The sequence below is a fragment of the Symphalangus syndactylus genome, chromosome 15, assembly GCF_028878055.3.
Source record: "Symphalangus syndactylus isolate Jambi chromosome 15, NHGRI_mSymSyn1-v2.1_pri, whole genome shotgun sequence".
Classification (NCBI taxonomy): Eukaryota; Metazoa; Chordata; class Mammalia; order Primates; family Hylobatidae; genus Symphalangus; species Symphalangus syndactylus.
Genome location: NC_072437.2, coordinates 68585267 through 68610282, shown reverse-complemented (window position 1 = coordinate 68610282; position 25016 = coordinate 68585267). Strand labels below are relative to the sequence as shown.

The 25016-nt window shown below is 43.6% G+C and overlaps 1 protein-coding gene across 3 annotated transcripts in view; it reads right to left on the bottom strand.

Moving 5' to 3' along the window:
* CNMD (chondromodulin) overlaps positions 1–21090 on the bottom strand; it is a 36870-nt gene extending 15780 nt beyond the window's left edge. Inside the window, exons 1-4 of one of the 3 annotated variants that reach the window (XM_055245258.2) lie at positions 20888–21090; positions 20289–20429; positions 14624–14764; positions 5044–5157 (exon numbers count right to left, since the gene is read on the bottom strand). In XM_055245258.2, coding sequence (XP_055101233.1) covers positions 5044–5157; positions 14624–14764; positions 20289–20429; positions 20888–21040 — 549 coding nt within the window. In that variant the 5' untranslated portion in view covers positions 21041–21090. The remainder of the gene's footprint in view (positions 1–5043; positions 5158–14623; positions 14765–20288; positions 20430–20887) is intronic. The other 2 variants (XM_055245259.2, XM_063618805.1) reach the window with 2 other exon arrangements.
* Between the last annotated feature and the right edge of the window lie 3926 nt (positions 21091–25016).

The window sequence follows — 25016 nt, the reverse complement described above, 5'->3', positions numbered from 1 at the left end:
TATTATTATGTGGGAGTCTAAGTCTCTTTGTAGGTCTCTAAGAAACTTGCTTTATGAATCTAGGTGCTCCTATATTGGGTGCATATATATTTAGGATAGTTAGTTCTTCTCGTTGTGTTGATCCTTTTACCATTATGTAATGCCCTTATTTGTCTTTTTTGATCTTTGTTGGTTTAAAGTCTGTTTTATCAGAGACTAGGATTGCAACCCCTGCTTTTTTTGCTTTCCATTTGCTTGGTAAATATTCCTCCATCCCTTTATTTTGAACCTATGTGTGTCTTTGCACGTGAGATGGGTCTCCTGAATACAGCACACCGATGGGTCTGGACTCTTTATTCAATTTGCCTGTCTGTGTCTTTTAATTGCAGGATTTAGCCCATTTACATTTAAGGTTAATATTGTTATGTGTGAATTTGATCCTATCATTCTGATGCTAGCTGGTTATTTTGCCCATTCGTTGATGCAGTTTCTTCATAGTGTTGATGGTCTTTACAATTTGGTATGTTTTTGCAGTGGCTGGTACCAGTTTTTCTTTTCCATATTTAGTGCTTCCTTCAGGAGCTCTTGTAAGGCAGGGCTGGTGGTGACAAAATCTCTCAGAATTTGCTTGTCTGTAAAGGATTTTATTTCTCTTTCGCTTATGAGGCTTAGTTTGGCTGGATATGAAATTCTGGGTTGAATATTCTTTTCTTGAAGAGGTTGAATACTGGCCCCCACTCTCTTCTGGCTTGTAGGGTTTCTGCCAAGAGATCCGCTGTTAGTCTGATGGGCTTTCCTTTGTGGGTAACCCGAACTTTCTCTCTGGCTGCTCTTAACATTTTTTCCTTCATTTCAATCTTGGTGAATCTGACGATTATGTGTCTTGGGGTTGCTCTTCTTGAGGAGTATCTTTGTGGTGTTCTCTGTATTTCCTGAATCTGAATGTTGGCCTGTCTTGCTAGGTTGGGGAAGTTCTCCTGGATAATATCCGGAAGAGTGTTTTCCAACTTGGTTCCATTCTCCCTATCACTTTCAGATACACCAATCAAATGTAGGTTTGGTCTTTTCACATAGTCCCATATTGCTTGGAGGCTTTGTTCATTCCTTTTCATTCTTTTTTCTCTAATCTCATCTTCATGCTGTATTTCATTAAGTTGATCTTCAATCTTGGATATCCTTTCTTCCTTCCACTTAATGGATTTGGATATTGATACTTGTGTATGGTTCATGAAGTTCTCGTGCTGTATTTTTCAGCTCCATCTGGTCATTTAAGTTCTTCTCTAAACTGGTTATTCTAGTTAGCAATTCCTCTAACCTTTTTTCAAGGTTCTTGGCTTCCTTGCATTGGGTTAGAACATGCTCCTTTAGCTCAGAGGAGTTTGTTATTACCCAACTTCTGAAGCCTACTTCTGTCAATTTGTCAAACTCATTCTCCATCCAGATTTGTTCCCTTGCTGGTGAGGAGTTGCGATCCTTTGGAGGAGAAGAGGCATTCTGGTTTTTGGAATTTTCAGCCTTTTTGCACTGGGTTTTCCTTGATGTTGGTGACCTTTGGATGGGGTTCTGTATGGATGTCCTTTTTGTTGATGTTGATGCTATTCTTTTCTGTTTGTTAGTTTTCCTTCTAACTCTCAAGCCCCTCTGCTGCAGGTCTGCTGGAGTTTGCTGAGGTCCACTCCAGACCCTGTATGCCTGGGTATCACCATCAGAGGCTGCAGAACAGCAAAAATTGCTGTCTGTTCCTTCCTCTGGAAGCTTTGTCCCAGAGGGGCACCCATCAGATGCCAGCTGGAGCTCTCCTGTATGAGGTATCTGTCAATCCCTGCTGGGAGGTGTCTCCCAGTCAGGCACGGGGGTGGTCAGGGACCCACTTGAGGAGGCAGTCTGTCCCTTAGCCAAGCTTGAGTGCTGTGCTGGGAGATCCGCTGCTCTCTTCAGAGCCAGCAGGCAGGAACGTTTAAGTCTGCTGAGGCTGTGCCCACAGCCGCCCCTTCCCCCAGGTGCTCTGTCCTAGGGAGATGGGAGTTTTGTCTATAAGCCCCTGACTGGGGCTGCTGCCTTTCTTTCAGAGATGCCCTGCCTGGAGAGGAGGAATCTAGAGAGGCAGTCTGGCTACAGCGGCTTTGAAGAGCTGCAGTGGGCTCTGCCCAGTTCGAACTTCCTGGCGGCTTTGTTTACACTGTGAGGGGAAAACCGCCTACTCAAGCCTCAGTAATGGCGGACGCCCCTCCCCCCACCAAGCTCAAGTGTCCCAGATTGACTTCAAACTGCGGTGCTGGCAGCGAGAATTTCAAGCCAGTGGATCTTAGCTTGCTGGGCTCCATGGGGGTGGGATCTGCTGAGCTAGACAGACCACTTGGCTCCCTGGCTTCAGTCCCCTTTCCAGGGGAGTGAATGGTTCTGTCTTGCTGGTGTTCCTGGCCCCACTGGGGTATGAAGAAAGACTTCTGTGCTAGCTCGGTGTCTTCCCAAATGGCCACCCAGTTGAAACCCAGGGCCCTGGTGGTGTAGGCACCCAAGGGAATCTCCTGGTCTGCAGGTTGCAAAGACCATGGGAAAAGCATTGTATCTGGGCTGGAAGGCACTCTTCCTCATGGCATAGTCCCTCACAACTTCCCTTGGCTAGGGGAGGGAGTTCCCCAACCCCTTGAGCTTCCTGGGTGAGTCTATGCCCCACCCTGCTTCGGCTTGCCCTCTGTGGGCTGCACCCACTGTCTAACCACTCCCAGTGAGATAAGCCAGGTACCTTGGTTGGAAATGCAGAAATCACCTGCCTTCTGTGTTGATCTCACTGGGAGCTGCAGATTGGAGCTGTTCCTATTCGGCCATCTCTATATATACTTTTATGTATCTCTCAAATTTCCTACAGTAACACAGTATTGTTTTTAAAAATCAGAGAAAAATGTATTAAAAAACCCAGAAAATATACTGCAAACTTACGATTAAATCTGGGTCAGCCATTGTTGGGGAATTGGTCCTTGTAGAAGGCAGGAGAGGAGAACAAGTTCTGGGTCCATTTATAGGGAAAATGGCAAGGATTATAGTTCACTGAAGTCTTCATGACAGAAACTGAGGGATATGACTATAAAAAATGGTAATGCAATAAGAGAAGCTCAAGGGTCAGAACAAAGGAGGTCTTGGTCCCATTTTTATACTTGGTATAACATACTCGCACTGAGAAGATGACCTTTGATTCTAAACAGCGCAGCTCATAAGGAACCAGCTGGAACACCATCAGGAGGGAATGACCAGAGCAAGGAAGGTCTGGAATACATCTCACAGGATGGATGGGAAACAGAGGAATGGTAGCCAGCTTTACAAACTCACAGGTTTGTTTTTTAGCTTATGTTTTGTTCTGTTTTGAGACACCGCCTGCAGCTGCTCCTATGGGGGCAAACAATCAGGCAGTTTCCAGGCACCTTTGCTTACCCATATAGTTTTCCTCTTTTGCCTTGAGGGAGCTGATACTTGCTTTACCTCCCTCTCAGGAATACTGGGAGGATCAAAGATATCATAATAAAATTAACAACAATGAGCAGCAGCCGTCTGTCAACCATCAAGTAGATTTGAGGGCCTTGGGCACTGTATGCATACCCCCAGCTTGCAGATGACAGTATCCATAGGGAGTATGAGAGCTGAGATGTACATCCACGTTTTTCTGACTTCAAAGCCCATTTTGTCTCCACTCTATCCTGCCACAACTCAAATAAAAGACAATAATCAATGGGACCATTTTGTAAGCCCTAAACTACCATTAAAAGTAAGATATTATTGTTAAATGTGTCTTTAGAATTCTGTATGCAATTCCTAAACTAAATTTAAAAAAAATCAAGCTCAAAGGCAAGTTATTAATTATAAATGAAAGAAACATGTTTTAAAAACTCACAGGTTTGACACACAGAAAAGGAATTAGTTATACGTTGTGTAGCTTCAATGGGCTGAACCTGAACCAATGGGAAGAAGTTGCAGGAGGAGCTATCTCAGCTTAATGTAGGGCAAAACAATTAGAACCACCCTCAGTGAAGCTGGCTGGTGTTCGGGTGGGGGGGATGAGTGCCCTTGGCTGCTTTCCAGCAGAGGCTGTGTGATCCGCTATTGTGAGTCCCTTTAATGAAGACTCTATCTTGTGGAGTCCTTTGTCTTTATTGTGGAGTCTCTTTTGGGGTTTTTTTTTTTTTTTTGAGCTAGAGTCTCATTCTGTCGCCTGGCCTGGAGTGCACTGGTGCAATCTCAGCTCCCTGCAGCCTCAATCTCCTGGGCTCAAGTGATCCTCCCACCTCTGCCTCCTGAGTAGCTGGGACTATAGGCACGCACCACCACGGCCAGCTAATTTTTTGTATTTTTAGTAGAGACAGGGTTTTGCCGTGTTGTCCAGGCTTGTCTCGAATTCCTGGCCTTAAATGAACTGCCCACCTCGGCCTCCCAAAGTGCTGGGATTATCAGCATAAGCCACCATGCCTGCCTCTATTGTGGAGTCTTAACCACAGATCAGATAGTTCCCTAACCCCAGGCAAATAAGGCCATATGAGCACCCAGCCCCTTTGTGCACTTTAAAATGTGGCTTCTCAAAATGTTTAAATATACTATATCACGTGAGAAGAATCCCTTGACCCCAATAGGACAAAAACAGTTTAAATTCCTTTGGCAGAGAAGAAATCGAATTTACCATCTAGTCATGAACCTATCCAGATACTAGAAACCAAAAGGGTTGTGCCTTTAGGCTGGGCGAGGTGGCTGACTCCTATAATCCTGGCACTTTGGGAGGCCGAGGCGGGCAGATCACTTGAGGCCAGGAGTTCAAGAAGAGCCTGGCCAACATGGTGAAACCCCGTATCTATTAAAAATACAAGTTAGTTGGATGTGGTGGCATCCCTGTAGTCCCAGCTACTTGGAAGCTGAGACAGGAGAATCGGATGCAGTGAGCCAAAAGCGCCACTGCACTCCAGAGTGAGACTCTGTCTCAATAAAAATAAAAATAAAAACAAAAAATAAAAACCAAAAGGGTTGTGCCTTCAGACAGTGTTTGCCAAGCAGTCTCACTGTCTCAGGCATGTTGGTACCCACCAGTTTGGAGGAGATGCTCTGTTTGGTCACGGCGCCCATGTCAGGAATACGAGCCTTCGCTTGCGCTTTAATGTAGCACTTCTCTCCTCCAGCAAAACGAATTCCTGTGATGCCCTATGAAACAAAAGTGTATCCATCTATCTATCCATTTGTTCATTTATTTGATTTATCCAGGGTCTACTGCGTTCCAGATGCTGTTCCAGGTGCTGGGGATAGGGATGAACAAAAGAGATGGAACTGCCCTCATGGAACTTACCTTTTAGCATTATTTACCAATAATAAAAAACAGCCGGGCGGCCGGTTGCGGTGGCTCATGCCTGTAATCCTAGCACTTTGGGAGGCCGAGGTAGGCAGATCATGAGGTCGGGAGATCAAGACCATACTGGCTAACATGATGAAACCCCATCACTACTAAAAATACAAAAAAAAAAAAAAAAAATTAGCCAGGCGTGGTGGTGGGCGCCTGTAGCCCCAGCTACTCAGGAGGCTGAGGCAGGGTGAATAGGGTGAACTGGGGAGGCGGAGCTTGCAGTGAGCCAAGATCGTGCCACTGCACTCCACAGCCGGGGCAACAGAGCAAGACTCCGTCTCAAAACAAAAACAAGAAACAAACAAAAACAGCCAGGCATGGTGGCTTATACCACCAGAACTTTGGGAGGCCGAGGTGGGCAGATCACCTGAGGTCAGGAGTTTGAGACCAGCCTGGCCACCGTGGTGAAACCCCATCTCTACTAAAATTACAAAAATTAGCCGGGTGTGGTAGCGGGCTTCTGTAATCCCAGCTACTTGGGAGGCTGAGGCAGGAGAATTGCTTGAACCCGGGAGGCGGAGGTTGCAGACAGCCAAGATTGCCACTGCACTCCAGCCTGGGTGACAGAACAAGGCTCTGTCTCAAAAAAATAAAAACAAGAATAGAGATAAAGTCAGGTAATAACTGTTATGAAGAAAAATAAGACAGGAATGATGAGGTGGTAATTTAGACAGACAGCATAGTCAGGGGAGGTGACTCAATGAGGGGATGATATTTGAGCTGGGACAGAATATATTAGTTATTCCATCTATGTTCACAAGCTCAGATGAAATGCCACCTTCTCCATGCAGCCTTCTCTGAACATCTCAGCCTAAGCAGCTGTCTTTCCTCTGCTTTCCCATAAGTCCTCCCGTCTTCATTCCTCAACTGGGATGCTTACTCAATCATACACAGCCTACTTAGTTATAAGCTTCTTGAGATCAGTATTTGAATTTTTTTGTTTTCTTTTTTGGTGACCCCACAAAGCTTCTCAAAAGATGTTGGTCAAATTAATTAATTCTATGAATTCAGAATTTTCCTAGGTTACTGAGCCCAGAGTAAACAGTAAAACTTTCTACAGCACCTGGTCCTGAACTTTCCTTCTATACCTTACCCAAGGACTTGGATGTTTTTTTTTTGTCTCCTGAGAGATATAAACAATATCTTCTCTTGGTCTGCCTAGGACCTGCCTCAAGGGAAACATCAGCCACAAAGCTCCAGTCTTGGCTGGCAGCACAGCCCCGATTCTACCCACAGAGGACATGAGGGGTAACAGGATGTTCTGTTCCAAGAATGTTTACTCTCCTCCTGCTGCTGTTAGTTTCAGGACTGGTGAACCTAAAATAATATTAAAGGCCTACAATTTTTATGGTATAATAATGGAGATACTAGCACAAATCTGAACCTTATCAGTCTTCTGTTGAGTTGAGGCAAGTGTTGGGATGATATAGAAATGGTACCAGGGCCAGTGATACGGAATGGGGGAAGAACACACTTAAAATCTAGGGATCCTGGCTCAAGATTCAGCCCTTTACAATGAAGAAGAAAATTAAATGTAAGTCATGCTGGAGGGGATTCATGGAGAGCTCTACCTTATGTAGTCACAGAGCCAGGAGCCCTACAGAAGCTGGTGAGTAAAGGACTGCAGAACACAGAAGAAAAGGCTCATTCTTCCTCAAGCACTTTATTTGTCTTGTGGCTTAATTAATCATGTATACATAGGTAACTCATTTCACCTATTTCTCCCAGCACTACTGCTCACTCAGAGAGACAGGGGCATTATCCCCACTTTACAGAAGAGGAACTCCGAGGCTTACTGCTGAGGCTTGGCTCTTAACTGCACCTGAATTCACTGGAGAGGGTTTAAGAACACAGATGCCTGGGCCCCTTCCCAGGGATTCCCATTTGATTGGTTTGCTTTGGAGCCCAAGTATTGGTGGTCTTAAAAGCTCCCCAGGTGTTTATAATTTAAAGGGTTGATGCCAGGGTTGAAGACTACCATATGAAAGAGAAAGGTGTTCAAGGTAACAAAGCTTTTAAAGTGATTGCAATAACCTTCGGACCCAAGTTTCTTTTTATCAGTGGTTCACAAACCTTCCCTTGTATCAAAAATCCCCTGGGTCCCCCGCAAACTTCAGAACCGTCTTCGTTAACAACCACACCTTAAGCTACCAAGAAAAATCACAGACACCACTGATGCTGTTTACAGCTAAAATCATCATCATCATCATCATACAGAGACTATACTACTGCACGTGCCCAGAATGGAAGCTGAAGCGCCCTACCTAACCAACACCAAAAGTCCACCCTGCGAAAGCAAATTTAAAAACCTGTAATAAGCAACTATTATATCAGATGCACAGAAATCAACACAAGGACACAGGAAGCATGAAAAAGCAATAAAACATGACACTTCCAGAGGAATACAATAATTCTCCAGCAACAGATCACAATCAAAAACAAATTTATGAAATCTCAGAAAAAAAATTAAATATTGATATTAAAGAAGCTCCATGAGATACAAGAGAATATTGAAAAACATGACAAAGAAATCAGAAAGACAATTTAGGATATGAATGAGAAATTTAATAAGGAGATGTATATTATAAAAAAGAATGAAATAAAAATTATAAGACTGAAGAATTCATTGAATGAAATACAATATACACTTAAAAGATTCAACAATAGAGGCCAGGCACAGTGGCTCACGCCTGTAATCTCAGCACTTTGGGAGGCCAAGGTGAGTGGATCACCTGAGGTCAGAAGTTCGAGACCAGCTTGGCCAACATGGCAAAACCCCATCTCTACTAAAAATACAAAAAAAAAAAAAATAGCTGGCCATGGTGGTGCATGCCTGTTATCCCAGTTACTCAAGAGGCTGAGGCAGGAGAATCGCTTGGACTCAGGAGGCGGAGGTTGCAGTGAGTTGAAATGGCACACCGCACTTCAGCCTGGGCAGCAGAGCCAGACTCCATCTCAAAAAAAAAAAAAAAAAGATTCAACAATAGACTATTTCAAGCATCTCAGAACTTGAAGAGAAGTCTTTTGAAATAACCCAGACAAAAATAAAGAAAAAAGAATAAAAAAGGGCCAAGCACAGTGTCTCATGCCTGTAATCCCAACATTTTGGGAGGCTGAGGCAGGAGGATTGCTTGAGCCCATGATTTCGCAACGAGCCTGGGCAACATGGTGAGACCCCATTTCTACAAAAAAATTTTAAAAACTAGCTAGGTGTGGTGGTGTGTGCCTGTAGTCCCAGCTACTTGGAAGGGAGAAGGATCACTGGTATATATATATATATATATATATATATATATATATATACCTCCACAATGGAATACTATTTGGCCATAGAAAAGAATGAAATCATGTCGTTTGCAGTAACATGGATGGAACTGGAGGTCATTATGTTAAATGAAATAAGCCAAGCACAGAAAGACAAATGTCATATGTTCTCAATCCTATGTGGGAGCTAAAAAAGTTGATCTCATGGAAGCAGAAAGTAATGATAGATACCAGAGGCTGAGAAGGATATATGGGTGGAGCTGGGGGAATGAACACAGGTTGGTTAATGGGTGGTACAAACATGCAGTTAGATAGAAGAAATAAGTTCTAGGCCAGGCGCGGTGGTTCATGCCTGTAATCCCAGCACTTTGGGAGGCCAAGGCTGGTGGATCACGAGGTCAGGAGATCGAGACCATCCTGGCTAACAGGGTGAAACCCCGTCTCCACTAAAAATATAAAAAATTAGCCCGGCGTGGTGGCAGGCACCTGTAGTCCCAGCTACTTGGGAAGCTGAGGCAGGAGAATGGCGCGAACCCGGGAGGCAGAGCTTGCAGTGAGCTGAGATCGCACCACTGCACTCCAGCCTGGGCGACAGAGTGAGACTCCGTCTCAAAAAAAAAAAAAAGAAATAAGTTCTAATGTTCAGTAGCAGAGTGGGGTGACTATAGTTAGCAACAATGTATTGTATATTTCAAAGTAGCTAGAAGAGAGGACTTGAAATGTTCCCAACACATAGAAATGAAAACCAAATACCCTAACATTATCATTACACATTCTATCATGTAACAAAATATCACATATATCCCATAAATATATAAAATATTATGTAACAATTTTAAAAAGGCAAATTAAAAAATCACCTGGGCCGGGGCAGTGGCTCACGCCTGTAATCCCAGCACTTTGGGAGGCTGAGGCGGGAGGATCACGAGGTCAAGAGATGGAGACCATCCTGGCCAACATGGTGAAACCCCATCTCTACTAAAAATACAAAAATTAGTTGGGCTTGGTGGCGTGCACCTGTAGTCCCAGTTACTCCGGAGGTGGAGGCAGGAGAATCGCTTGAACCCAGGAGGTGGAGGTTGCAGTGAACCAAGATTGCACCACTGCACTCCAGCCTGGCGACACAGCGAGACTCCATCTCAAAAAAAAAAAAAAAAAAAAAATATCACTTGGAGGACTTGTTAAATTAAATAGTGTTGTGCCCCACCCCCAGTTTCCCATTCGGTAGGTCTGGGGTGGGGCCTAAAATCTGCATTTCTAACAAGCCAAGTGATGCTCCACTGGCAGCCTGAGGAATACACGTGGAGAATAACTGCTTTCTCTCATGCTACCTCCTGTAGGGCCGCTGCTCTTATTTGGCATATAAATTTAGGACTCATAGTTTGAAAAACAGAAGGCAAGGGAGGGAGATGATGCCTTCTTATGTGACATTTTCTCTTAACTTCAAACACATCCCCTGAATGTGAGATGTGTGAAGGGAACGCTATACAACCGTCACCATATCCCCAAAGGGGAAAGCTGATTCTACTGAAGGATTCTCAGCACTGAATGGGAATCTAGTGTTAAGTTGGTTCTGACAGTCGACACACTGCAGTGAGAACTGAAACCCCCATGGGGTGGGAAGTGTGGGAAAGAATTCACACATATTAACCACCGTGTCTAGCTAAAACTCCACATCAAGCAGCCAGATATATTAAGAGATTAAACAGAGGGAACTAAAAGAAGCACAAGAAAGCCAAGCAAACCTCCTGTTTTTGGAAACAGACAGGCTTTAGAAGCTGGTGGTAATGAAGAAATTTGCTAGCAAGGGTGATGAGTGGAGAGTCCAAGAATCTAACATTCTTTTTTCAAAAGAGTGACGTATTCTTACCTTGGCTGCACATTTTTTTCTTTCTAAGGTATCTCATCTATTTCTATAGCTTAAACCAGAGGTTCCCAAGGATGGTAGGGGTTCGTGTCCCCAAGAGGGCACTTTAGAAATCCTTGGAGAAGTTCCTTGTTGTCACAAAGATTGCGGGCACTCCTGACCTTTATTGTACAGGGCCCAGGGATGTCAGGTCCTGCACAGACTGGGACAGTCCTGAAGAACTAATTGTCCTGGGTTGGAGGAAAAAAATCTGTTTGTAAATATCAGTGTCTAGAACCCAATGTTGTTTTATATGTAAACACAAAGTAATTTTTGGCATAGTCTTAATGTACAACAAATTTCCTAGGAATGCAATTACTGTGAAATGGAGAGAAAACAGTACTTTTCTTCACTGTTTGAGAAAATTACATAGCATTTAAATTGCCAACACACACTTGTGTCTATCTGCATTTTGGGCTGTGGCATTGACAGTAATTCAGCTACTACTATAAGTGTTTGACTTGATATCTTCTAGTGCATCTGGCTGAACATTTACATATGAAGTCCGTATTTTTAATATAAATTAGTTTCATTTCATTTTTCCTTTACCTTATAGTTGGAGGCTGAATTGATAGGTTATGCTATCTTTACTTTCTCTAGCTTTTTAAATAAAAAATTTCAAATATTCACAAAATTAAAAGGATTATACAGTGAACCCCCATATGCCCATCAGTTTATTCTTTCAATTTCTTTTTTTTTTTTAATTTTATTATTATTATACTTTAAGTTTTCAGGTACATGTGCACAATGTGCAGGTTTGTTACATATGTATACATGTGCTATGTTGGTGTGCTGCACCCATTAACTCGTCATTTAGCATTAGGTATATCTCCTAATGCTATCCCTCCCCCCTTCCCTCACCTCACAACAGTCCCTGGTGTGTGATGTTCCCCTTCCTGTGTCCATGTGTTCTCATTGTTCAATTCCCACCTATGAGTGAGAACATGCGGTGTTTGGTTTTTTGTCCTTGTGATAGTCTGCTGAGAATGATGGTTTCCAGCTTCATCCATGTCCCTACAAAGGACATGAACTCATCATTTTTTATGGCTGCATAGTATTCCATGGTGTATATGTGCCACATTTTCTTTATCCAGTCTATCGTTGCTGGACATTTGGGTTGGTTCCAAGTCTTTGCTATTGTGAATAGTGCCGCAATTAACATACGTGTGCATGTGTCTTTATAGCAGCATGATTTATAATCCTTTGGTTATATACCCAGTAATGGGATGGCTGGGTCAAATTGTATTTCTAGTTCTAGATCCCTGAGGAATCGCCACACTGACTTCCACAATGGTTGAACTAGTTTACAGTCCCACCAACAGTGTAAAAGTGTTCCTATTTCTCCACATCCTCTCCAGCACCTGTTGTTTCCTGACTTTTTAATGATTGCCATTCTAACTGGTGTGAGATGGTATCTCATTGTGGTTTTGATTTGCATTTCTCTGATGGCCAGTGATGATGAGCATTTTTTCATGTGTTTTTTGGCTGCATAAATGTCTTCTTTTGAGAAGTGTCTGTTCATATCCTTAGCCCACTTTTTGATGGGATATTCTTTCAATTTCTAAGGCTTTTTGTTATATAAATGGGGCATTCAGTCCGAGGGGGTTGGCTTAAAGTAACAGCACTGGTGCTTGTGAGAGTATAACTAGAATGTAACTGATGAAGTATGAATGAACTTGGCTTTTCTATCTCTTAGGGTGGAGAGCCTGGAGCACTTTTTTCAGTGCTATCCTCCGTCGGCGGTTGTTTTTTTCCACTGGGTTCTACTAAAATCTTGGTGGAGTCCTGGATGAACCAGGGAGACTGTTCATTTACAATTCGAAACCTTTTATAATCTAGCCCCACCTGCATCCCCATCTTCCTTCCTTCCCCAAGTTGGGCTGAACGGGGCTACTTAGAATTAGAACCCTGGAGCGAGCCTGCACATTCGTGTTCTCTATTTTTCCCTGGGCCTAGAGAGCCTTCCCCTACCTGTCTGACAGTTGAAATCCTAATTATTCTTCAGGACCTGATTTGGTCATCACTACCTCTGTAAGACCTGCTCCAGTCCCCTATTCAGCAAGGATGTTTCCTCTCTGTTCATAGCTCATTGGAACACATTTTCCAGGCTAACCTGAAGCTATTTCTGTGTGTGTGTCTGCCTCCTGAACTGAACTGAAGGGTCCTTGAGGGAAGGGTCAATCATTTTTGCATTCCGCCTGCTTAGCACCATCTCTTGCACACAGTATGTCTCAATAAATGCTTCTTGAATTTGACTGTTGATTCAAAATACAGGAGAAAGTAATAGTGTAGGTACCATAGTGGCTGATTCATGTGTTTTTGAAAGTTCAGGCTTGTTTAAACCCATAACAGGTTCTATCCATCAAAAAAATGTTCCACTCACCAGTTCTGACTTAGAGAAATGTGGAAGCTATCAAAGAGAATTGATCAGTTTATAAAATATCTGTGGCCCTGTTGGTCTATGAGAACAAAACACAATCGATACCATTATTAGAAAAGAACCAAAGGATTATAAAACAGAAATATAGGTTTGGGATTAAAATATGTTAAAAGAATACTTTTGATACATGAACATCTCAAGAAAGATGAATCTTTTCTTATTCATCTTTGTAGCTCCCTTTGCATATCTTAATATTGTGGCACACCACAGGTATTCAATTTCTGGATTGAATAATGTGTGTTGAGGTGTCACATTTTATTAGTTTATATTGAATAGTAGAAAGAAAAATGATTTTATCCTGTCCTGGGTCTTGCAGTAAAAGCCTTTAATAAGTGCAGAGAAATTATACTTGTGCATTGACCAGAATCATTTGCAAAGCTATGACTAAACAAAGTGCATCTGGGCACATACAGAGCTGCAGAGGCTGTCCCCAGGGCAGAGACCATTCTGAACATAGTCCTTGTCAGGATCAAATAATATCTAACATCACAGTAGCTCCAATGTTAGCATCTGTTGGGTATTCAAATGGACTTATGAGGTATATTCTGGTACCAACAAGAGGAGTGCTTTCACTCAAATGAAAAGCATCTTTAGCTTTTCTCATCAATCAGAGGAAGATGGGTCGATGAGGTGTTTGTGGACCAATAAACTATCAGAAGAGACATTATTTTCAAGAGCCTTTTTTCATTATGAAGTTTCACCTACTCCATCTGCAGATTTAACAGGAGAACACAAATAGTGATGCCTCTTCCTCATAGTAAAACATAAAAGAGCATAAAATATTTATGTTGGCCAACAGGAAATTCGGCCTGGAGTGACACTGTGGTTTGCAGATGTACACCGAAACATTGCTGCACAGCTTAATGTCTCAGATTGCCTGTAAATGAAATTTTTGTTAAAAAATCAAAACAAAACAGTCTCCTTTTCAAAGGAGATGTGAATGTTTTATCTCTAATATGCTATGATAATATGCTATGGTCAGAAAACATATGCTATAATAGGAGAATTTGCTCATGGTCATTTTCTGGATTAAATAGGAAATTGGAATTGAGAAAAGTATGCAAATAGATCCCACCTGTTGTTGATGAGATTATTAGGTCATTAAAATATCCCTCTTCTTCAGAAATTTAAATTTCAAATCTTGCAACATTCTTGGATTGTTTTGAGCATTTTATTCATCATGTTACAGAAATCTGCTTGAAAAGAAATAGCTCCTTCAAGTCTTTCTGCCAAGACTTTTATATAATTCCAAGAAGAACCTGCTCTTTTCAATGCTATGGTATTGTGGTTTTTTTTTTTTTTCCAGTTTTAAAAATCAAGTTTTATTTTGACTTCTAGGGACATACCTTTAATTTCCTAGAAGTAAAAAATTTTTTTCAAAACAGCTAAATCCTTATGTACATGAATTCAATAAAGGTGGTTCTTTCTGTTTTTGGTATTTTACAGCTGAAGTGTTGTTTTTTTCTTTTGTAAATATGAAGGACAAAGTTTGGTCCTTTCTCAGAGAGAATATGCTACATGTAGTGGATTAGTGGCACTACAACTGCTGTAAAGAACAGTTACCATTTGGATGTGTGTGAGAAACGCTGCTTCTCCTTGAGTTAGAAAAGTCCCCCAGGCTTGCCTGGTTAAATTCTCTAAATGCATGAAATATACTTACATTCTGGAAATCATTAACTTCAATTGCTTCTTCAGCTCCACTTCCCATTTTAAAGGTCTCCAAGTTGTTCCCAGCATCTATTTCCATTGACCCATCTTGTAATTTCCCATTGATACTCATAGTGTAATGGACATTGTAAATCTGAAAGTGAGCATAAGAGTTAGTGATGCTTTCTTTTTCGAGCAATTCAGGGCTTATCTTTAGAATGGCAGTGTATGAGGTAGTGTCCATATGTTTCAGAGATACAAGAGATAGTCCTTAATAATAATACATTTATATATGACGACTTCATCCATACAGCAATCAGTTAATGCAATGATTTCCTTAAAAATACCTTAAGAATAAAACCTTTGGTTGTCTCTGACACCTATTCCAATAGCTCCGCAATTTGCAATGCTGGCTGTACTTTAGAAGCAACTGGGTAGCCTCTCTGGGTACCATGCCTGGGTTTCACCGTGGACAAATCAAATCAGAAGCTGTGGGGAGGGCGCTTGGGCATAGGTCTTTCTTTTTCTAAAGCTCAATTCTATTATGCATCTGGGTTGAGCACTATTGACGGATAAATGGAAATTGAGGAGGCAGAAGGTTAATTGGGCTCCCAGCTGAACACGTCTGCAGGGCACCTCAATTTCACAAGTTGTTTTCATTCTTTGGTCAAGATTGGGCATGCAGTGTCTCAGGTATATAGTATATGGTATTAGGTATATGGAAAGGACTGCAGACAGGACCAGGGTATGCTTGATGTAGCGCAGCATGTGTGGAAAGGAAGGCCAATGTGCACGTTTGTTTCAGCTCAAAACGGTAGTACTCCCTGAACGACTCTATGGGGCAGGCCCATGGTGCTGTAGGGCATTTTGTTATGAGGAGTGTGGAAGAGGGGAAGGGACCTGGCACTGCAGAAGAGCACCGGTCCAGTGATCAGGAAAACAGGTGGCCACACCAGTCATCTCTGGATCTTGTGAGTTGCCACGAGTGTATAATGAAGTTGGACCTCATAGGTGGCTTTCATCTATGTCCTTAGAACTGTTGGGATCTCCTGGGCATGGCCTAGAGGTGAGGATGGCACTGTGGCACTCTGTTCTCTCCTGTCCATCCATAGTCTAGCCAGAGTGGCTCTGCTTTCTCTGTCTTACGTGTTGCATTTCTGAGTAACATTTTGTTAGAAAGACAAATTTCAACACTTAAAACATTCTTTTAAAAGTTTGCCACTAATTAGCTGACCTAAAGGGCTCAGACACCTGATTACTGCACTGGTTTCAAAATAACTCGGATGCTACTCCTGCTCAATGTGCCGCTGTCCTGGTAGACCTTTCTGTGTGGCAGGGCTAGGAGGTGGGTTTCTTTGTTTTTTGGATTTAGATGCATATGTATGTGTATCTACGTATCTTATATATAAATTATATATGTATATATACACATGTATATAAATCTTTAAAGGGGAGGAATGAGAACTGATGAAAAACTGTTGCTACTTAATGTCAGGTCAGCCAGTCAAAACTGCAAATAGCTCAGATCCAATTCAAGTCTGATTTTTCTTCCTCATTATGAAGAGTGACTGCTACATGCGCAAACACTGGAAAAAGGATCTGTTATTGTTGGATCCATTTCTTGAAGAAAACTCATTATTACAAGACCCACAGTGCACTATTTTATTATCAGCAGAGATACAGAAATGGCTTTGCTATCCAGCACCCTTTTAGGAACAGCATTCATTCAGCAGGACAGAAAATACCAGTGTCCTGTTTCAGCTCAACCATCCCTCCTTGCCCCTCCTTCCCTGTCTCTTTCTGAGGAACTTAGATGTCTGCAATTTACTGTCTCCTAGGCTTCCCTGATCACAAGAGCCACTCCTAGGGGTTCTGATTTAGTGGAGCTAGAGCACAGTCCACCAGTCTCTTTTCCCCTTTCCCCTCAGGTGACCCTTATGATCAGCTAGGTTTGGGAAACCTGTTTTCTTTGGCTGAGATGGGACTTCTGCAGGTGAGGTTTGGAAAGAAGGCTCTGTTCTGTCTGGTGCTCTCTGAGCAGCCAGTGTTCATATAGGTCAGTGATGACTGTCAGAAGGAGCCTGGCAGGAAACACCCATGTGAGTGTCTTCCACTCATGTGACAAGAGGTTCTCGTTTGTTTTTTTGTTTGTTTTTTTAAAGAACATTGCACATAAGCTTTTACTAGTAAAGCAATGCAACATTTAAGAACATAACCATTTCTAAATTCTTAGCAGTTCTTAAGGAGACAAGGTTGTCACACTAGAAGAGTGGCCTGTTGTCTGAATTTCACATTCCTCCGCCACTACCCCTGGCTGTCTTCTCCCCAGAAAGCCTCGCTAACTAGGTGCAGGGATATCCAATCTTTTGGCTTCCCTGGGCCACAATGGAAGAAGAATTGTCTTGGACCACACATAAAATACACTAACACTAATGATAGCTGATGAATTTTTTTTAAATCTAAAAAAAAAAAAAAAAAATCTCATAATGTTTTAACAAAGTTTACGAATTTGTGTTGGGTTGCATTCAAAACCGCCCTGGGCCACATACAGGACCACGGATTGGACAAGCTTGACATAGGGCATCTTGGTTGTGCAGCTGCAGCCCACCTTTTTTTTTTTTTTTTTTTTTTTTTTTTTTGAGACAGAGTCTTGCTCTGTCGCCCAGGCTGGAGTGCAGTGGCGTGCTTTTGTCTCACTGCAAGCTCCGTCTCCTGGGTTCACACCATTCTCCTGCCTCAGCCTCCCAAGTAGCTGGGACTACAGGCGCCCGCCACCAGGCCCGGCTAATATATATATATATATATTTTTAGTAGAGACAGGGTTTCACTGTGTTAGCCAGCATGGTCTCGATCTCATGACCTCGTGAGCCGCCCACTTTGGCTTCCCAAAGTGCTGGGATTACAGGCGTGAGCCACCACGCCCGGCCTTTTTTTGCATTTTTAGTAGAGATGGGATTTCACCATGCTGGCCAGGCTGGCCTTGAACTCCTGACCTCAAGTGATCCTCCTGCCTCGGCCTCCCAAATTGCTGGGATTACAGACGTGAGCCACCACGCCCGGCCTGCAGCCCACCTTTTATGTGCACCTCACCATCTGCATGGGGACAGCTTCACTGCTGGGGACAGCAGTGAAGCTGTCCCCCTCCTGAAGCTACTGGGGGAGGATATTGGGGGAGGAGGCAGTCCAGTTTCTAACATATTAGACTCTGAGCTAGGGACGAGGCTGGGCTGTTGGAGCAGCAATTACCTTATCTGCTCTAAGTCCATGGAGCTGTGGACACCCAAGGCTATTTTTATCCAAATAAGATGAAATTTATTATTTGCCAAAATTCTGCTCAATATGGTGCCTTTTACAGCCAAGGATATTTGCTAATGAGTTTTTAATAAGGCCTACGTTCTATAAGATTAATTACATAATGTTTGGGAAAATGTCTAGAAAAATTAGTCTGAGAGGAAAGGCCCCAAGCAATGATCTCCTTCCCTCATCCCATAGGGTGGGGTTGTCAGTTATTTCATATTGGTGGAAATTTCCCATATTTCAATGCCTTGTTCCATTTACAATAATGTGGATGAAAAATGGTCTCGATATTGGAGCCCAGTTCAGTTGTCCCCTGATTATTAGTACTCCGGTGCTTCATAGTCCTCCAGCTAAATTTCAGTAAACCTGTCCTAAGGGGATTTACCCACATGAAAAGGATAGGAGGTGAATTACAGCTGGTTCTCCTCTATAAACCAATATAGAGGAGCCGAGGCACAGATAATCCCCAAAGAGTGGATAATCCATTTGGTTTGACAAGTCTTTCTGTTTGACAAAGACTTACCTTTTTTGATTACATTTTGTCTGAGCTATTTAGATTTGTATTCAGGCAAAGCAGACCTGTGCATGTGCTATGCCTAGATGGTGCCAAAGTTACTCTATTTAGTATTTTGTGATTTGTTTTTCATACTTAAGTCATATGGATCAGGGAGAAAAAAACTATCATGATTTTCTTCATTCTCCTGTCTGTATAGGATATAGCAATAACTTTGATTGTTGGCAATAAAATGTGATTCACTATTCCTCTGAATTCTTAGAATTTAATACTGCTCTCCTAAACTAGACAACCAACCATCTTGCAGTAAAGTAAAAGATATGAAAAAAGGGAGCTGTGCTTATTCAGTATGATTGTTTAATCTCTCTTTTTAGAAGCTTGTCAGTTAGTGATGTTTACCTTGAATAATTAAGTGACAAATGGTATTCATTTTAAAATATATCATGTCCAGAATCTTTACCAAAAAAAAGCATAGCTATTTTTATCCCCCATTGACCTATACCATTGAGGCTTTGTTATTTAAAAGATAGCATTTACATTCTAAAACCACAGAATTTCCCAAAGAGATGACAATCTAAACCCTGCTATTAATGGAGATATAGATATGAAATCATTCTCTTATTCACATTTGCTGTTTCAAACATGAGCATCTGGCCCAGCTTCTATATTTAAAATACAAATACATTAAAGCACTTTTCAAATACCCACAAAATACAGTGCAATTCTGATCTTACAAATCGATGCTTGTAAATTTGATATAGTCTCTAAAACAGACTCGGTGCTAAATGGCATGCTTATCTACATTAGACATTTGAGTTAAAAATACAAATTATGCAGTGACTGCAGAAGATGTGATGTGTAAAATGGTTGAATTGCTTTCAGCACCATTTTCTGTAAGTACTGGAATTCGTTCATGCTTTGCATTTCACGGTAGGAGAGAGAGGAAAAAACAGCAATCACCAATCCTCTGAGGATAGTGATTATGAAAGAGCCCTTTGTGTGTGCCCTGGAGATGGAATTCTTTTCCATTAGTCGAAATAAGCTTATACCAGACCTGGCAGTGGTCATCAAGATAAAATGCCCCCTTTTACATAGGTGAACACTTTCAGAGTATTTAGAGAACACACTGGAGCTCTGCCCAGTCAACTTAGAAACAGTCTTTATACTCCTCGAGAGCCATGGAGCTTTAAAATAAATAGTTGCATACAAAGAAAGTAGGACAGCAGTTAGTAAAACACCTACTATTAAACCACATGTGATGACTAGGTCAGAAGTGATTGTTAAAGAGATTTCCACCTTTAAGGAAGTTAGACTTTTGTTTGTTTGTTTGTTTGTTTTTGTTTTCCAGAGAGAAAAGGGAGCGTTCATGGCTAGGTCACAAAAAAACCTTCTGAAAGGCAAAAATTCCTTCCCAATAGGTCTGAATATGAGTCTGAATATGCCTCCGCTATCTTTGTCCTGGATTTTACATCCACAGCCTTTCTTAGCAGGGAGAGGCCTTAAAGATCGTCCAGTTCCATTTTTTCCCTTCAGGACGAGTACACTGAGGCCAAAAGGTGACGTGCCTTCCCCACGGTCGCGCCACTGCTTAGTGGGAGATGAGCCGAGAACGGCCTTTCTCGGACCCTCCACTGCATTCTCCTCTACTCTACGCTTCAATCTTCTCGCGTGAAACCTTCACTTGCTTTTCTACAACGTTGACCTAAGGCGGAAAGCCTCATGCCAGCGTGGGATGGGAGAGGGGAGCTCACGCTGGGTCCAAAGGGCCCTCCGGCAGCCGCGCGCCCCTCGCCGGCCCGCGCTCGGGCTCCCCCTAGGGGCACCATGAGCGACACGGGGGTCCCCGCGCGCCGCCCTCCAGACTTACGTGACTGTCGCTCCCCTTCCAGAAGTAGAAGGCCCCGATGGCCCCGAAAAGCAGCAGCACAGCTCCCGAAATGAGGACCACGGCTCCCACCTTGAGCAGCCGCGCGGGGCTGGAGGGCTTCACCGTCACCGTAGCGTACGCCTGCAGGCCGGGGCGGGAGAGGGACCGTCACGTTGGTGTCGCCCGCACCTGCGGCCCCCCGCGCACCCGGGCCCCACGCGGTGGCCCCCAGGGAGTGGGGAGTCGGGCGGGAAACAGCTCGCCCGGGCTCCTACGGGTGCCGCTTTCGCCGCGCTCCCTCCCGAGGGTCCTTTGCAGTCGGGCGTGGAAGTGGGATGAGCAAACCCCGCAGCACAGGGCCTTTGCCCCAGGACCTGCACCCTCTACCGGCCACGGGACGCCCCTCCGCACCCGCCTGTGGATGCCGTGACCCCTGCACACTCATACGCGTGGGGCGACACCCCACGCACACATTTGGGACCCAAATTTATCCCCCCGCCAACACACCCATTCGGTGGCACGCACCCCTGAGTCCGAACTGTGTTACTAAATACTCACACAACTCGGGCCCTGCGTGTGGAATCCCTGGCGGTACTCACCGGGGGGCTGCAGAATTCCACGTCATCAGGTCCCACCAGGGCAATGGGAACTTTGTCGGAATTCTCTGTCATGGTTGCGGCGGGAGGAGCGAGGCACTCGGAGACTCCCTGGGCGCCCTGGGCTCTGTCCCGCTGCCCCGACGTGCAGGGCATTTCAACGCCGCGCGCACACACGGTGCACAGTCCCGCCTGGGCCAGCCCAGCTGTCCCCACCCCTTCCAGCGCCTCACCTCTCTCCTCCCTTCACTCTCCCGCCGCGGGCAGCTCGTCCTGCACTCCCGGATGCCCCCTTTTCTCCTCACTCTATCCTGTCTACTGGCCCCCCAAACAGCATCCCGGTGACTCTGAATATGTGGGGGTGTTTGCATCCCTCAGAGGCGGATGCTGAATCCTGGGACCCCCAAGAAATACTCAAGTGCCAGAGCAATTAGCCATGCACTGAGGATGTCTTAGAATGTCAGTGGGCTCTGTTGTGACACCTGGCTGGAGGCCATTTCCTGCAGGGTCTTTGTATGTGTATGTTGGGGTGGAGGTGGGGGGAAGATGGCTCATGGAAGGTGAAGGAGAAGACAGCAGCAGAGTGGTGCAGGTGGACAGGGGGCACTGGCCCAAGAGTGTAAGGGTTAGGCCACATTCTCACTGGCCTGGCATTGCTGGATGGCCCCTGGGACTGGAAAACGGAGCAGGGTCTTAGAGATGGCTCCTTGCCACCAGTTTTTCTAGGGGCTGGGTACAACTGCAGCAAAAGTGAGAGCTAAGCAGAACAGGGCTGGAGGGAAGGAGTTGGGGAGACCAGAATAAAAGTGCATGCTGGTTGGTTGAATAAATTAAATAAGTGTGAACAAAAGCAACAATGGCAAAGCACACACACACACACACACACACACACAGAGACACACACACACAGAGTACTGATGTATCCAAAGGAATAACACAAATATATATGTGTGTTTACACACATACACACACACACAGAGAGACACACACACACAGAGTACTGATGTATCCAAAGGAATAACACAAATATATGTGTGTGTGTGTGTGTGTGTATGTGTGTGTGTATGTATATAAAATTTTCACTTTTCGAAATGCCATCTTCCAGTTCCAGGATACATGGTACTTCATTTGGATCCAGGCTTCCTTAAATTGCGTTCGATTCTAGCTTTGTGCACAGCCCTCTGGTGAGGTGTAAGTGAGCAGCACTAGTGCATGGGAGGGATTGAGGCTTCCCCAAAGGGCAGCGGGAGATTGCATGTGCAGGACTGCAGAAGGAGAAAGTGTTGAAGAATCATCCAAGACATGTGATGAAGAGTGAGGTGACAAGCATGATGACCTGGGGCTGGGAAGGAGGGGAGAAGTGGAGGAGACGACTTTCACAGAAGAATCGATAGGACTTGGCAATTCCTGGGCTGTGGGAACTGAGTTTTCAGACCTAGGAGGATTGGGAGAGTGATAGGAACCCTAGGGAAGTGAAAAAATTGGAAGAAACAGTTTTAGACATGTTGAGCTTGATGTGGGGATGAAAAGTAAAAGAGCCAAGGAAACGTCCTGAGCCTGCATTGGACTCAGCTATGGAAATAGCTGTCTGCGCATCACACTAGACTTAAGGTGCTTGGAAAAAACTCCAGCAAGATCTCCAGCCAGGGCTCATCCCTGGGGCACTGCTGAGACAGAGTTCAAAGACCTCTTTTCACAAGGGCATTCTTCACAGGAATTTTGGTGAAGGAATAAGAGAAGTAACCGTCAGAGAGGTGGGAGATGGTGCAATATAAAGTAGTACATGTAATTTTTAAAGGCACATTCAAGAAGGGTGGGTCAGCAGTGTCAAATGCTGAAAAAAAAACGAGCACAGAGAAAGGCCTTGGAAGGGCACAACCAGGAGGCCATGGGGAACTAGCGAGACAGTAGTTCCATTTACTTCCCTGGGCACAGAAGACACATTGCAAAGGGTTACAGAGTGATTAAAAATATTTGCAACTTATAGCACAGACAAGGAACTAGTTTTCTTATATAGTGTTTTCCTAGGAAAACCAAAAGACCAAAAATGTAGTAGAAAAAATGACAAAGAATGAAAACAGAGAGTTGGTGAAGCAAGAAGTAGAAATGGCTCTTAAATGTAAGAAGAAAGCACAACAGCATTGTTTAGCCTTTTTTTTTTTTTTTTTTTTTGAGACAGAAGCTTGCTCTGTCGCCCAGGCTGGAGTGCAGTGGTGCGATCTTGGCTTACTGTAACCTCCACCTCCCAGGTTCAAGTGGTTCTCCTGCCTTAGCCTCCCAAGTGGCTGGGATTACAGGCACCAGCCACCATGCCAGACTAATTTTTCTATTTTTAATAGAGATGGGGTTTCACCATGTTCACCAGGCTGGTCTTGAACTCCTGACATCAAGTGATCCGCCCACCTTGGCCTCCCAAAATACTGGGATTACAGGCATGAGCCACCACGCCTGGCCACAACTGCATTCATACAAGGAAATGCAAACCAAAAGTAGACTGGTTCACCTATGAGACTGGAAAAACATAAAAATGCTTGTTAAAACAATCTGTTGAAAAATATGAGGGGCAGTGAATTTATGGACTACTGTAGTGGGTGAATTGGTACAACTTCTATGGAAAGCAATTTAATTCCAAAATGCAAAATGCAGTTTCATTTCTATGGATTTATCCTACAGATGCATTCACAAGGGTGGAAAAATCCTGTATGTGCAATGATGCTCACTGCAGCATGTTTGTTAGAACAAAGCACTAGTAATATCTTCAATGTCCAGAGTAGAGAATTTATGATCCATTCTTACCATGGGGGTTTGGCAGCCCTTTAAAAGAATGAGGCAGCTTTGGATATAGTGATGTAGATAGAACACTCTTTAAGATACTTCAAGTGAAAAAAGCAAAAGGTAGAAAATTCATAGAAATGCTTCCATTTGTATAAAGAAATACAAACAAGAATAAATGTAAGTATATGCTTTCTGGAAAGATAAATAAGATGCTGGTAGTGGGGGTTGCCTCTGAGGAAAATGTGAAGCTTGGGGAGACTAGTAGAAAGAAGATGCTTAACTGTGAACCTTCTGAAATGTTTTGAATTCTATATTGTGAACACGTATTAGCTATTCAGGAATTGAGTGAATAAAGCACTAAATAACAGTGAGTAGGTGAGGAGGAAGTGAATGCTACAAATGGAGACAATTCTTTTAACAACTTTCAACTTGAGGGGAAGAAGGATGAATGTAAGGAAGTTAGATGAGGGGAGTTAGAGGATCAAGGAAGGTACCACCTTCCCTTGATGAACCTTGAGAAGGAGAGAAGGACTGGAGGGAGTGAGTGGTGTTCACATGATGATGGTTATAGATAATGAAAAGGCAGTAGAAAAAGCAGTAAGGGAGCAAGACTGGGAGGCTCATTGCTGTGGTTTGAATGTGTTTCTCAAAATTCATGTGCTGGAAACTGAATTCCCAATGCAAGTGTTGAGAGGTGGACCTTTAAGAGATGATTAGGTCATGAGGAGTCTGCCTTTGTGAATGGATTAATGCCACTATTGCAGGAGTGGGGTAGTTATCATGAGAGTGGGTTCCTGATAAAAGGATGAGTTTGACCCCCTTTCCCTTTCTCACATGGGCATGTGTTCTCTCATTCTTCCACCTTCTGCCACAAAGGCCCTCATCAGGTACAGCACCTTACTCTTGGACTTCCCAGCCTCCAGAACCATAAGCCAAATAAGCTTGGTTAATAAATTAACCGGCCTGTGGTATTCTGTTTTAGCAGCACAAAATGAACTTAGACACTCGTGAAGAATGAAATCAAAGGGGTGCCCCCTTTCACAGGCTTGCTTTCCTCTACCCACTCTGCTGCTGGGCCCACCTGTAGGCCCATTCCCTGGAAGTTATAACACAACTCTGCTCTCAGGCACTGTGCCAGGTCTGGGTACACAGTAATGAGCACATGAGACATGGCCCCTGCTCTTGATGAGCTTATAGAATAGTGGAAAGCATGGTCATTAAGCAGGTAATCACAAAATATGATGTCATTGCATTTGTAACACATAGTATGAGGAAAAAACATAGGCTACACTAAGATCATATAACATCTAATTTACCCTGAGTGGGGAATGGGGAAAGCACCTGAAGAAGTGTCATT